This window comes from Girardinichthys multiradiatus, chromosome Y (genome assembly GCF_021462225.1).
Source record: "Girardinichthys multiradiatus isolate DD_20200921_A chromosome Y, DD_fGirMul_XY1, whole genome shotgun sequence".
Classification (NCBI taxonomy): domain Eukaryota; kingdom Metazoa; phylum Chordata; class Actinopteri; order Cyprinodontiformes; family Goodeidae; genus Girardinichthys; species Girardinichthys multiradiatus.
The window spans coordinates 28,067,700-28,081,126 of NC_061818.1; the positions used below are offsets into that span (position 1 = coordinate 28,067,700).

Sequence of the window (13,427 nt, forward strand, 5' to 3'; positions counted from 1 at the left end):
GAGAAGGTGTGTCCAAACTTTTGGTCTGTACTGTACACTTTTTTTACTGAGTCGCTAAAGTAAAAAAAAACTTTGACGATATTCTAATTTTTTAGATGCACCTGTACGCCCCATCTGACGGTAATGACAAAAAGATATATTACATTACTTTACTGAATAAGCCTGATTAGAGGGGGTTTCTGCCGGCGCGCCGCTCATCCGTGCGTCCTGTGGGAGGGGAAGAGGTGGAGAGAGGAGTATGGGAGTGATGATGAGAGGGGACGAGGGGGGACACCGGGAAACAGAGAAACCCCATCACAACAAATCTCCAACAATCAAAGAAGTGGAAATACTGAACGTCTTTCCCCTCCACGCATGGCTGCCTAGTTAAAGAAAACCCAGAAATTCTGCAGCAGCCTAAAAAGTTCTGGACGCGGAGGTAGACAGCGTCGTCACTCTAAAGGATGGATCACTTCATAAGGAGAAGATCGCGCAGAAGAATATCGCTATTTATTTTTATCATACTTCATCTAACAACGGCTCAAACTGGTAAAGTATCAACCACGTATTGTGGCATGACAATTGCGCCTATTCAGATGAAAGATTTAAAACTGTCATAGAAAGTTCCTTCGGTTCCTGTCTTGAATGATGCACCGTCTCTCCAAGGTATCCAAGTTTTCATTGACTTATTGTAGGCATCTCTTTGCTTCACTTTGCAATGAAGCATAGGTTTTAGCCCAAAAGCATAATCTTCACCTTTTCTTTTAAGTTTAACTTTGTAGTTGATATGCAAAGCTGATTTCTATTATTTGAGGTTGCAACATTTTGGAGGCTGCTGCTTGTTCTGCAGAGTTGATTTAGGGTGGTATTAAATATGTTTGTCTCATAATTCTTTCAAAGGTTCCTAGAACAAATAACTAATACCGTTCAAAATTGTCGGGTCAACGAACATATTGTAATTAAACGAGCTTGTGCTGCCATATTTGCATTTTAATGTAACATCATTTCTTAGGCTTGAATTTAAATGAGCCCTTTCCGCGTCGGGTCATGTTTCGTGGGCTGCAGGCTGTGATGTCATGTTGGAGTTTGCCTGTGACCGGCGTCAGTTTACCGTGAAAAAGTTTAACGTCAGTCTGAGAACAAGGTGAATGACTCAACACTGCAAGCAACGGAGTAGATTAACATTCCTGTCATGGATCTGTTTAATGTATCCCTTCCTTGCAAAGGTCTTATCTTCAAGCACTCAGCAATAACGCCCTTAACTGCCATAGTCCTAATTATTCTGTCGGCCTGAAGTTGACATGTTTCTTGTACATCTAGTTTCATTGTGTGTGAAAACAGATTGAGTAGTCTATTTTTTTCTGCAATGCACCTGCAAGGAAACATGCCTGTGTCTGCCTCCATCCCTGCATCATGCTGCACTTTAAAACACATTTACCAGCTTCTGTTATTTGGCTCACTGCTGTTTGCCACTCTTGTGGCCTATGGCTACTATTGATGTTTACTTATAACAGGTGCAGACCAATTCCTTTCCAGGTGCTGTTGTTAAGAGACCCATGATAGAGCGATGTGTCTCAACAGCAGGGGTCGTTATCATTTAAATATGTTTTATTTTTATTAATGGTTAAAACCTGGTTTATGTCTGGAAGGATTTTGTTGTTCACTGGCAGAAATGAAGTGATGGAACGAGGAAATGAGCCAGCTGACCTAATCACATTCAAGTGGCACAGTGGCTGCTGTGTCCACAGCTAATGAGGGTTTGGTGCATTCAGAGACTGAGATGATTTCAAAGCGCACACCACATGTGGCTGTGCTGATATTGTGGCCTTACTTTTGTGCTTCCAGTTGATAATATGTTGTGTCCCTTAGTCCTTGAATGTTCGGCATCAACATGTGTGTATTACAGTCGAAGAATGCTTTCCCATATGCCTTCTGTGTGTGTTTGAGACAGATGAGAGAAGACTTTGTAGTCATGTTTACAGACAGGAAGTGAGACATTCTTGCAGACATGCACTTCAGACATAATCCTCTGCTCTTTTGCTTTAACACATTTGTGTTAGGTTTTCTTTTTCCGCTCCATTCAAAGTCTTGGAATCGGGAGAGTTTGTTTTTATTTTTATAAGAAGAAACAGTGCATACAGGCCTTCCACTGTGTCCTGTTTGATCCTGTCTTCTTGGCAATCCTGCATCCAACTCCCAAAAGGATACAACTGTACAAGACTGTTTTTATCCTTTAATCCAAGAACAAATTAAGGGCAAATGATAATAAATGATACAGTCAGCTTAATGTGGCACTATTCAAACACAGAAAACAGGGATTTTAAACCAGGTTTAGAGCTCTAGTACCATGTTGTGTGCCTGTATTATTCCATGGAAACATCACATCAGAAGTGTCAGATATGACGAACTCTGTGGCTTGCTAGAAGTCACATCAAACTTCTTATGAGACTTGATGAGCTATTTGGATGAGCTATTTGGAACCCCCCCAAGTCTTTAATATGCAGAAGTGATGCTTAAACACGTTGTGGCGCCAGACTGCAATCTATAGTATTCCACGCACATCTGGCTTCCAGAAATTTTATACCCTTCAGGGTTCTACAGCTCTGAGCTTCTGATCACTGAAGGCTCCAAGCAGCTTTCATTGGGACTAGTTGGAGATGCTTCCTGTAGAATTGCAATGAACAGACATCAGAGGATCTCTCCCCTTTGCAGTGTCCCTTCATGCCATCTGTATTTTTATCCAAGTTCATAAACCCAGTGTGCATCACTGTTGAGGTTAAATTAGTAAGACTTCTTTCAACGTTGTGCGCAAAATTATAAATACAATTTTGGATATTTTTTTCCAAAGAACCAAACTTTCTTGTAATCTATTAAAGTTGTGTTTAAAATTTGCCAGGCTTGGTAAAAAGCCTTTAAAGCTTTTTTTTTTTTTTTGGCTGCTTTTCCACTCATTTACAGCCTAGTCTTTCTACCTAATCATGCTGACAAAAAGAAGCTGATGAGCAAAAGGGAAAGTCTTGCCTTCATGAAATATGCTGTGTACCATTTGCCTCAGAAGTCAGGACTCGGATCTGAGAAGGAAATCTAACCCAACATTGTTTGTGTTGCAAGTCAGTGAGAATTAGCGATAAAGGACTGTAGACACAACACATATTTCATTGCATAAAAACCTATTGTTCGATTTTTAGTTACAGATGTTTTTTTAGTTTGTCTGTGACTGGATTAATTAAATGGCAGCCCTCTTGCTGTTAGATAAGGCTAGTCACAAAAAAGGTAAATAAATAGTTTATTTCTGCAGTTATTGCCATATTTGATGCACAAAGCAGCCATATTGACTTGTAATGTTGAGATTGGTTACAAACTCTGACTTTACAAGTCATAATTCCAGTTCTCTTCTGTTAGTTGTTCATCTACCTCCATTGACAAATGTTCAGCTAAGGGTACTTTGAAAATCATTTTGTTGGTTCCAAAACAAGCTTTTTTGAAACTAGTAGTTCAGTATGAACTCAGCAAAAGGAATGAGAGAAAATAATGTCTTATGACAATCTACTTGTGACAGAATGACTAAAAATCTACTTAAAAATTTTTTCTGTTATGTGTAATTCATCTCATGAGTTATAGTATTGTATAGTAGCTTTTTCTTTTCCCTGAATGAATCAGGTCAGGTCAGTTATATGGTTTAACAAACACAAATAGCTTCCTCAGGAACTGATCTGAAATTTGATTTAGAAGCAGCCAATCACCCTAGCCCAACTGGGATTTGAATCCAAGAACTTCTTGTTATGAGGTACTATCATTACCCACTGTTCCACCATACCACACTGGATTAATAATTGTATCTTCATTGCAGTTTCACTGTATGCAATATACATATTGTGAAGAGCTGCTTGGACTGGAATAAATGCAAATAGGTAACATTTATTTAGTCTCTATGCCTGTAATACATTTGTGACACTAGTTGTTTAATGCACCATAATTTGTTTTTAATTAGTAAGGAAGTGGCATTGTGGTCATGTCATATTTTCCATATGCAAGTTGCTTTAATGCCAAAGCAGAAGCAACTTTTTCCATAAAAGCTTTTTTTCATATAGACATAATGAAATGTATTTATTTTTCCCATAGCTGGATAGAGGACTTATATTGGGTCTTTGCTTGCTATTACAATAACGCTTTATACTTCTTGTTTACTTATCACAAGTCATGTCTTTATTGAGACATTCACCAATATTATCACATATCACATGTTTTTCTTGTGCAGCTCTAATGTTAGGTTAATTGGTTGCTCTAAATTGTCCTAATTTGCATCATTGTTTGTTCTGTGTATCTTAGTGTTTCCTTGTTATTGACTGGTAACAACAACAATAGCAACAAAAAATGAAAGAATTTCAAAAAGACCAAAAGAGGATAATCTGGACCGCTTGAAAGTCTACAAAAAAAGTCTGGCTCTGTGAAAGGGTGGAAAGACATTACAAAAAAAGGAAACATTAATCAGGACCTTTACATCTGCTTTGTACAAAAATGATCACTTGTTTATTTATGTTACATTTCCTATTGTTGAGAAATTGGGATTCCTTTTAGCTTCTTAGAGCTCCATGAATTCTTGTCTAATTTCTAACATTGAGCATGCAAAGGAAATTTTGCAGAAAGGACACGTTTTTGTTGAAGAAAGTCCTCATATGTCCAGAAGTTTTAGTCTGGGTTTTTGTAAAGAGCGGCTGTTTAGTTCGGGGCCTTGAGAGGCAGGTGTTTTCTCTGTGGGCCAAGTAGCTTTTGGCCTGTCAGCTCATCGTGTGGTGAAAAAAACAGGATCATGGAAAACTGTGGAAACGGAAGAATGTGGGGCTGATGTGAACTGGAATGAATCATGAAACCAGATTCCTCCAAAATCTTCTTGCTTCAACATCAGAAGGGTAACTGATGTTGGCATGGAACTGGTAGCTCCACAACTGAATATAGACCCTGTTTTCTATGGCTTTCATTGCATGTTCATCTACTACATAAACACAAATAGATACAGTTCATTTAATTATATTTTTGCTAAAATATGTCAATTCATTCAAATGTGTAATATTCACAATTCAAAACAAAAAGTTTACTTTTATATTTCTCATCTTTACAATAGATTTTTGTTCTCCACAGAACATTATGTGTATCACACAAAATAATACCGGGGTTCAGAAGCAGTTTCAACAAGATAACATGAGTGTTATTCTTCCCCATGCAGCTGTCTTTATCGAGGTAGATATAAACAGTAAATGCAGATCATGTGCTCAGTTTGTAAATTTTATTAGGCCCGAGCAGGAAAACTGCAAGGGCCTATTGTAATCGCTCCAATTCTTATTATTATTCCGGGGACTTTTGGCGGGGCAATATGGAGACTTTGCCATATCCCAAAACTCACCAAATTTTACCCAAAATTGTCCCCCGCGTGAAATTTTTGTTCTTTAATGTCGTCGTCAGTGGGCGTGGCCAAACCACTTAGCCACGCCCCCAAACGTGAGATATGCCAAACCGTAAGTCGTACAGATCTGAAATTTGGCACAATGCTAGAACTCCTCAAACAAAGAAAAAAAGTATCTCGGGGGTATGCCCTAAAATGCACAGGAAGTCGGCCATTTTGGGTCAAAGGCCGATTTTTGCCCATTTTCTACTTTTACTCACCTCGAACTTTAACGAACTCCTCCTAGGGATTTTGACCTATCGGCTTCATATTTGGTCAATATGCAGTTAAGGCATGGGGAATTAAAAGTTATCAAAATCCTGAGTTTTTGGCCATGTTTAGGGGGCGTGGCCGGGCCACGAACTTGGCATTCGCGCCGAAAGTGAAAAATTGCAATAACTTTCCCAAAAAAATTCCAAATCACACCAAAGTTGGCATGAAGGAGAACATTCGGGTTCCCGACAATCCTATGGGGTCATATGCTGACATCATCAAAGCCACGCCCCCTCAGAACAGGAAGTCACTTATTTCACTTGGAAAGTTGCCTCTCTGACCCTCTTGACCCAATCAACTTGAAAGTGTGTCGGAAGACAGATAACTAGTGGGTCTAACTTCGTTTGAAGCACAGTAACTTTTCATAAAAGGGCGTGGCCATGGTGGCGCGACGAAGTTGGACATCACGCCATGGCCATACGTTTGGCTTTAATTTCCACATACATCATCTGATCTACACCAAATTCAATGTGATTGATCCTAGTCCAGTCGCCAACAGAGATCTGATGCCATATTTGGTGGGCGTGGCCAAATGCGTCCACAGCGCCCCCTACAAAACTTAAAAAAATCAGCCCCAAGCCATGCTTTGACCGAGGATTCTGAAATTTGGTACACATATGTACCTTCTCACGACCTACAAAAAAGTCTATTGGAGCATTGGTCCAAACCCAACAGGAAGTCGGCCATTTTGGATTGAAGTTGCCATTTTGACCCTCTTTTGGGCGTTTTTTAGCCCGCATATCTGAGCGAACTCCTCCTACAGCTTTTGACTTAGAGACTTGAAAATCACTCAGTATACTCTTAAGGGATTGGGGATTAAAAGTTATCAAAAGCTTTTTGATACATGAAAGCGTGTGGGCGTGGCCACGCCTCAAAATATGACTTCTCGCCATAAAACACTAAATTGATATAGCTCCTACAAGGAAAGTCACAGAAAAATGAAACCTTCTGAGATTGATCTGCCTCTAGGCATGAAAAATATTCACTTGTCAGATGCTGACATCATCGAAGCCCCGCCCCTGACAACAGAAAGTGTCCCGTTTTCCTTTACAGAATCAGTGTTTGATGTTCTTCACCTAATCAATGTGAAACTGTCCCAACTAACAGATAACATGATGGTCTTACACAGTCGCCAGTACTGACTGCTTTAGCTGGAGGGTGTGGCTATGATGGCGTGGCGAATTCTGATGTCACGCCACAGCCATACGTTTGCCTCTACACATGCATGGTCTGATTTACTCCAAACTCAATATGGTTGATCCTTGTCAGCCCCTAAACAGCTCTATTAGATTACATATGAATTTACCTCAACGGCGCCCCCTATTACACTTCAAGTGCTCTAGCTCCCTCATGCCTGATCGGATCCACTTCAAACTTCCTATACATCATCATGTATCAATGCTGGACATGTTGACACAGTCAATACATTACATCACTCTAGCCCCGCCCACTAATAAACAAATGACTGTAGCTTCCATATGGAAGGTCCGATTCACTCCAAACTGAATATTCTTGATCTTTGTCAGCCCCCAAACAGCTCTATTGGATTACATTTAAATTTGGATCAATACCGCCCCCTAGGACACTTCAAGGGCTATAGCTCCCTCATACATCATCGGATCCACTTGAAATGTAGTATACATGATCATGAGTTAATGATGGACATTTTGACACAGTCAATTGATGATGTGGTTTTAGCCCCGCCCACAAACAAACAAGCGACTGCAGCGTCCTTCTGGAAGGTCAGATTTACTCGAAATTTTGAATGCTTTTTGCCAAACCGAAACTCTGCATGACCGAAGATCATATGACATGTTGCTCACAGTACCACTTACTGGCGACGTGTTGAAGTGAAGCGGTGTCATCGTCGGTGGCGTGTAGGAGGCGATGCCAGGCTCCTGCAGTCGCTCAACAGCCCGAGTTGCGCTGAGGGGTGCGAGGGCCTTCAAAGCTGCTTGCAGGTTTCTAGTTTGTGTTTGTTCTTTTTTATCTGCGTTACATGTATTAGTTCCTCTTAACTCACAGTGTTCTTGTCTGCACACAGATGTGACCCAGACAAAGGGTCACATCCTGTTCTAATTAAATTATCTCTTCTCGATGCTTGAGAGAAAATGTGTCCGGATTTATTCAGCCACTTGCACTGGATCTTTCATCAATTTTTCATTATTAATCACCATCTTTTGGAGCTTGGCACTCTTGAACCTTTTTGAATAAATTCTGCTTCTGCTGCCCTTTTTACCGAGAGTTTTATTTCACTGAGCAGGTCTTTCTTTCTTTTTGATCCAAGCATTTATTTTTTATAACTAATTTTAGATATGTGCATCTCAAGTCATTTAAAGTATAAATGTCAGTTAATTTCCTTCTCTCATTCCAGAGTGTGGCTTAAGATACAATGGGAATATGTAAGTTCACCAATTTCCTTTTGGCTTCACTTCTTGTTAAGATCCCTCACCAGTTTCCAGATGCAATCACTTCTGACAGTGTAGTACAGTCTCTGTAAGAGAGGGATCCTCTCAGGCAGGGCCTGCAGTGTAGGTGGTGTGACCCATAAAGAATGTCTTCAGAGACATTTGCTTTAGAATCACAGAGAGCACATTATGAGAAAAGTGCCTCAAGATATACACATAAAGACTGTTTAGTATCAGTTCTTGGGTACATGGCTCAATCTGTAAGATGGACAGCTCAAATATTCTCTGTCTAATAAAGCTTGCCTGTCAAAGCGTCTTAGTAGTTGTGGTTCTCACACATAATAGGAGAAAGGGAGGAAAAAAGAGTGCCTAGGAACAGTAAAAATCTTCAAGTTCATTTCAGCTTAAGTTGAACATTTTATGCATCTTCACATCATTCTGTTGACTGCATGTTAAATGTGACTGTTTTGGTAGACATCTATGAACAACCCAGATAATTTACTCCTTTCCCAAGTTCTATGACATTTGATGTAGTTGGAAAAACAGCCTGAAGATTTGATGAAATTTAAATTATGTAGAGCTATGGCTTCATGCACAGCTTGTTTATCAGTAGAATTCTAGATTTAGATCTCTTATCCTTATTCAACCTTCCAACTTTCTCCAAAGTAATATGATTTGGGAGGGGAGGTAAGGACATTACAACAATGAATAATGAGATGCAATTGAAACTTGTTCAGACAGTCAATGCTGCAGGAAAGGTAAAGAAGCTGCTAGAATTTATATAAGTCACGGTGAATTAATGGATCGTAAGAATGGAAAAGATAACATTCTTTCACTGATAGCTGCATGTACTCAAACTTCTAAAGGGAGTCTTTCGTTACCATGGACTTTTCTTTTTGATGCTGTGTGGAATAGGCTGTTGTATTTTACAAGGGTAAAGGTCATTAATAAGCTTTTCATATTGCTACAACAGTTTTAGATTGACTTTTCTTCAGGTTAGAGGACATTTAATTTCCATGTCCTCTGTGTCAACCAAACCTTCACTCTTTTTGTTTTTCACACAATAGTGTTTTGGATGCTTATGATCCCATGCACATCTAATTACAGATGTTAGACAAAGTAGTCACTGTGACTAACTATTGCCCTTTTCCACTGGCTCGATTTGGCTATACTCGACTCCACTTGGCTTGCTTTGAGAACATATTCAGTACTGTTTTTTCTGTACCGGTACCTAGTTTTTTGGTCCCTGCTTCTGAGCCGGTACAACCGGGACTGAGTAGGGACTACATGTGACGTGAACAGACTGCTGTTTACTGACTGGCCATGGAACCAGAAGACATGAAATGGTTTTCACTGAGGTAGTGCAGGGAAAAGTTAATAAAACTCAAGAGCGACTACAATAATATTAAGGACCACAATGGCCGGAGCAGGTCAAACCAAAATATAATTTTACCATTTACAAGGCTTAAAGAAAAAAAGGACACACCAACTTTCTTAATTACACGCAGGCAGGGTGGTTTGTTTAATACCATCCTAAACCAGCTAATCGCACATAAAAATCAAGTGTTCAGATGCACAAACATTTCACTCAAAACACATAAAACAATACCACCATGGAACAGCATGTTTGGCTCGGAGATTTATTGACGGTGCTTAAGCAAACCAGCGTCTGCAGGACAAGGGAGCAGGCAGAGAGCAGCTGTCAATATTCCGACTGCTTGCATCGTACCAAATGGGAGGAAGACCCCGCTAAATCTGCGGAGCAAGAATATCCAATCTAAAACTAACTTCACCGGGGTCAAAAGTCAGCGGTTTTGTGGTCCTTGTCCTTGTTGTTGTCATGGCTGAGACAAAAAATTCCTCATAAAGTCCAAAACTCTAACTTCTTCAGGCAAACTTTGGAGCTTTACCACTCCAGACAGCAACGTCTCTCCTCTCTGCTTCTCCTGCCACATCAATCTCACATCAGAACCCCTAAGCCTTATTTTATAAGTTCTGACTGGGTTGTGGTCCAGATAATTATCCCAGTGGATCATTTTATACATGAAAAAACATATGTAAGACATTCTTGCATATACAATAATACAAACATTATTTGCATTTTATTTATGTTTTATTGTTTCACACAGATTTTTTAATGCGACAATGTCACAGAGTAACGTTAATAGTGCCACAGCACACCACACTGATGGGTGGAGGCGGGGCTTCAGCCACCAGTGGGTCAGTGGAAACAGTAAATACCGTACGGAGTAGAGAGAGACTGAGTGGGACAGAGTAGAGAGAGACTGAGTGGGGCGGAGCAGCGTGGCCTAACATGAGCCAGTGGAAAAGGGACATGTCTGAAAGAAGCAGTGTCTTCTGTTCATTTCTGAAGTGCATTTTAAATGTTCCTTCATTGATAGTGTCAAATGACCATCTATAAGAAATCATGTAAACAAATGATGGTCGAACAGCAACACTTATGCTGCCTGTAGCTAAACATGCCAGATCAGCATGGTGCGGCCGGTGTTATGTCGTCTGCGTTTCCGCTGCCTTTACCTCAGCGTAATTTATGTTGCCTAGCAACAGTGAAAGCGTGAAGCACAGAGCTGTGAAGCTGAACAAATTGAGCCCTAAGGGCTTATTTTCTTGTTTTATAATCTTGTTCATTATTCAGCCATTTAAATTGTTAAAGTTTTGTGTTCATATATAAAAAAAAATATATATATATATAAAAATCTATTTGTAAAAATGTTACAATTTAAACACTAACATATTAACTTTCGGAACAACGTTTAAATCAGTTTATTTGTAGAGCATAAAAATAAAACCAAACATCAACATTAGATATCATCTGACTGAATTATATCTGTGTTTAACTTCCATCCATTGGGGAAACACAGCAGGAGCTTGAAAACAACGTGCCGGGAGTCAGCTGTTCTCTCGGGCTTCATCGCACCTCAACCCCCCGGTCAGCTGTGCGCTGGCGAGGCGAGCCTGCTGTGAGCCCGGTGTCAGGGCAGCAGAAGCGGGTTGTCTCCAAACACGTCGGAGCACGCGTGGAATTAAGCGAAATCTTGATAAACCGAGCAGATATTTCAGGTTTACACAGCTACATTCTAGTCTAAAAACAAGTTCATTTTGTGTCACAGAAAGCGCAATATATCCAACTTTGTTCACAGCTTTTCCCTCTCCTCCAGGCTTTGCTACTTCCGTTAGCACAATCTACTTTGACCCGCAATGAATCATGGGATAGGGTGGCCCATGAAGGATTACACATTACACATCCTTCATTTCTGGGGAAAAGAAGGACGCATTTGTCCGCCCTATTTGGAGGAGCCTGCGAAGCTGTAGACTTCATTGCCTCACAATGACATAATCGGCCAACAAATGTGTCCTTCAAAGAATGCAGCCCTTCAATTTGGACACAGCAATAGTGAATGACATCCGTGAATCGGTGAATCTGTTTGATTAATCTGTGGCTTCAAGGACCCGGATGTGTGACACAAAAAACTGAATTTTAGAACTGAAAGTAAAAATAGTGAAACGGAATTTTCAATTCAACAAAATACATTTTCAGAGCAAATGAATTAAGTTTCAAACCATTACATTCAGTTTCAATTAAGTGAAATTCATTTCAAACCAATGCATTTAATTTCAAATTACACAAATACAAATTCAGTTTGAGAAATTCAAATTCAGTTTCTGATGGCACAAGTTTCTTCCCATAGTATGTAGCTGTTGCATGGTAATATCATTGCTGGATAGGTAATCCCGTTAGCTCGGATTAAAGTAATTTTGTCAGGGGCTACTATAGCTGGGCAGTCAGATTCTCGTGAATTCTGTATAATTAACCCCGTGTTGCCTCTGTTTAAGGCCATCATTAGGCAGCAATGTTCCAAACATCAGTGCCTTATGAGCTTTCTTCCTCTCTGTCAATAGTACATGTTTTGGATTCTGGCTTTTGAGCAAAGGATGATTAACTTTTAGCTTATTAAAAAAGACTCATACTTAAGAACACTGAGAATGAAATAAAGACAATACCCAATGCATAATATGGAGGAAACAGTAAATTTAAAATGTTTTCACAGTAATGCAGATGATTAGATCTTAAAATAAACTTCCATGCATGAAGCGAAAACTATTGGGTAATACAGTGTCTCGCAAAAGTATTTATACTCATTGAATTTTAACACATTTTGTTGTTACAGCCACAAACCTCTATGGGCCTGTTCTTCAAAAAGGTTTGCGTTTACAAAACCACAGGCAAACCTCCTTGTATCCGCAAAGCTGACCTACAAATGAGGCACTAATTGGAGTGCGTGTGTAAAATCAGCGGAACAGCAGGCGCTAACTTTTTAGCGTGTTTGCCTTCATGAATATGCAAAACATATGACAATGACCCAGACATGCAAATTTATGGGAGGGGGATATGCAAATGTAATCCTTTACCACTTGCAACCCGATTTATCAAGCCTGAAACGGATTGCGATGTTGTTTTTGTGTGTAGTTTTTGGAAGTTTGAAATGCAGGAGCTAACTGGTCCGCAAAATGTCTGCTGTCACTTTGGCCAGAAGGAGGCATAGATAGAATGACAGAGGAAGGAGAGAGAGAATCGTCTGTACATGTCACCAACAGATTTCCATTGTCCAAAATAAAAATATTAAAATAGATGAGAATAGTGATTCTATGTATGATTATCAAGGCTCTGATTTGGAGTCAATCACAAACAGAAATAATGACATATCTCCTATGTTAAAACACCTTGCAGAACCTTTTTTTCTTTCACCATCCCAGTGAGGTCATCTGCTGTTCGCTATTTCTCTTGTTCCACTGGGGTTAGTAGAAGCCTGTCAGTAACACATGCAATTTAAACAGGGAAGTATGGACTTCTTTTGCACCTGTTATCCATAACAGGCACAAGAGATCACACAATGCTCTGCAAAAGCCTCAGAGGTAGGTTTGTTAGAGAACATTACAGTATCATGAAGACCAAGCAGACAGTGACAGACTTGTTTTCAGTCTATTGTGTTGGAGTTGATAGGACGATGAATGGACCATAATACAGGACAGTCTAAGAAGAGAACCTGGAGTGGGGCTGCAACGCTACCATTCAGTGGTTTTAATCAAAGTATATCCATGTTTTAGAATGATTTTGCTAAATTTATTTGTTTTTTACTTTTTGTTTTGCAAAGCGAATGTCAAAATCCCCAAGTTATCAATTTGGGAGTATATGTATTTCAAGCACTCTTTTATTTAGGTGTGTGTGGCAAATTACTTTCTTTTCAAACAATTTAAACAAAATACAGTGGCTCTTGGTTTGCCAGGGCATAACTTGCTTTATAATT

General features: G+C 39.7%; 1 protein-coding gene across 1 annotated transcript in view; it reads left to right on the forward strand.

The window, feature by feature from the left end:
• The first annotated feature begins 426 nt into the window (after nt 1-426).
• LOC124864162 (collagen alpha-1(V) chain-like) overlaps nt 427-13,427 on the forward strand; it is a 74,476-nt gene continuing 61,475 nt past the window's right edge. Inside the window, exon 1 of the mRNA XM_047358828.1 lies at nt 427-528. Coding sequence (XP_047214784.1) covers nt 444-528 — 85 coding nt within the window. The 5' untranslated portion in view covers nt 427-443. The remainder of the gene's footprint in view (nt 529-13,427) is intronic.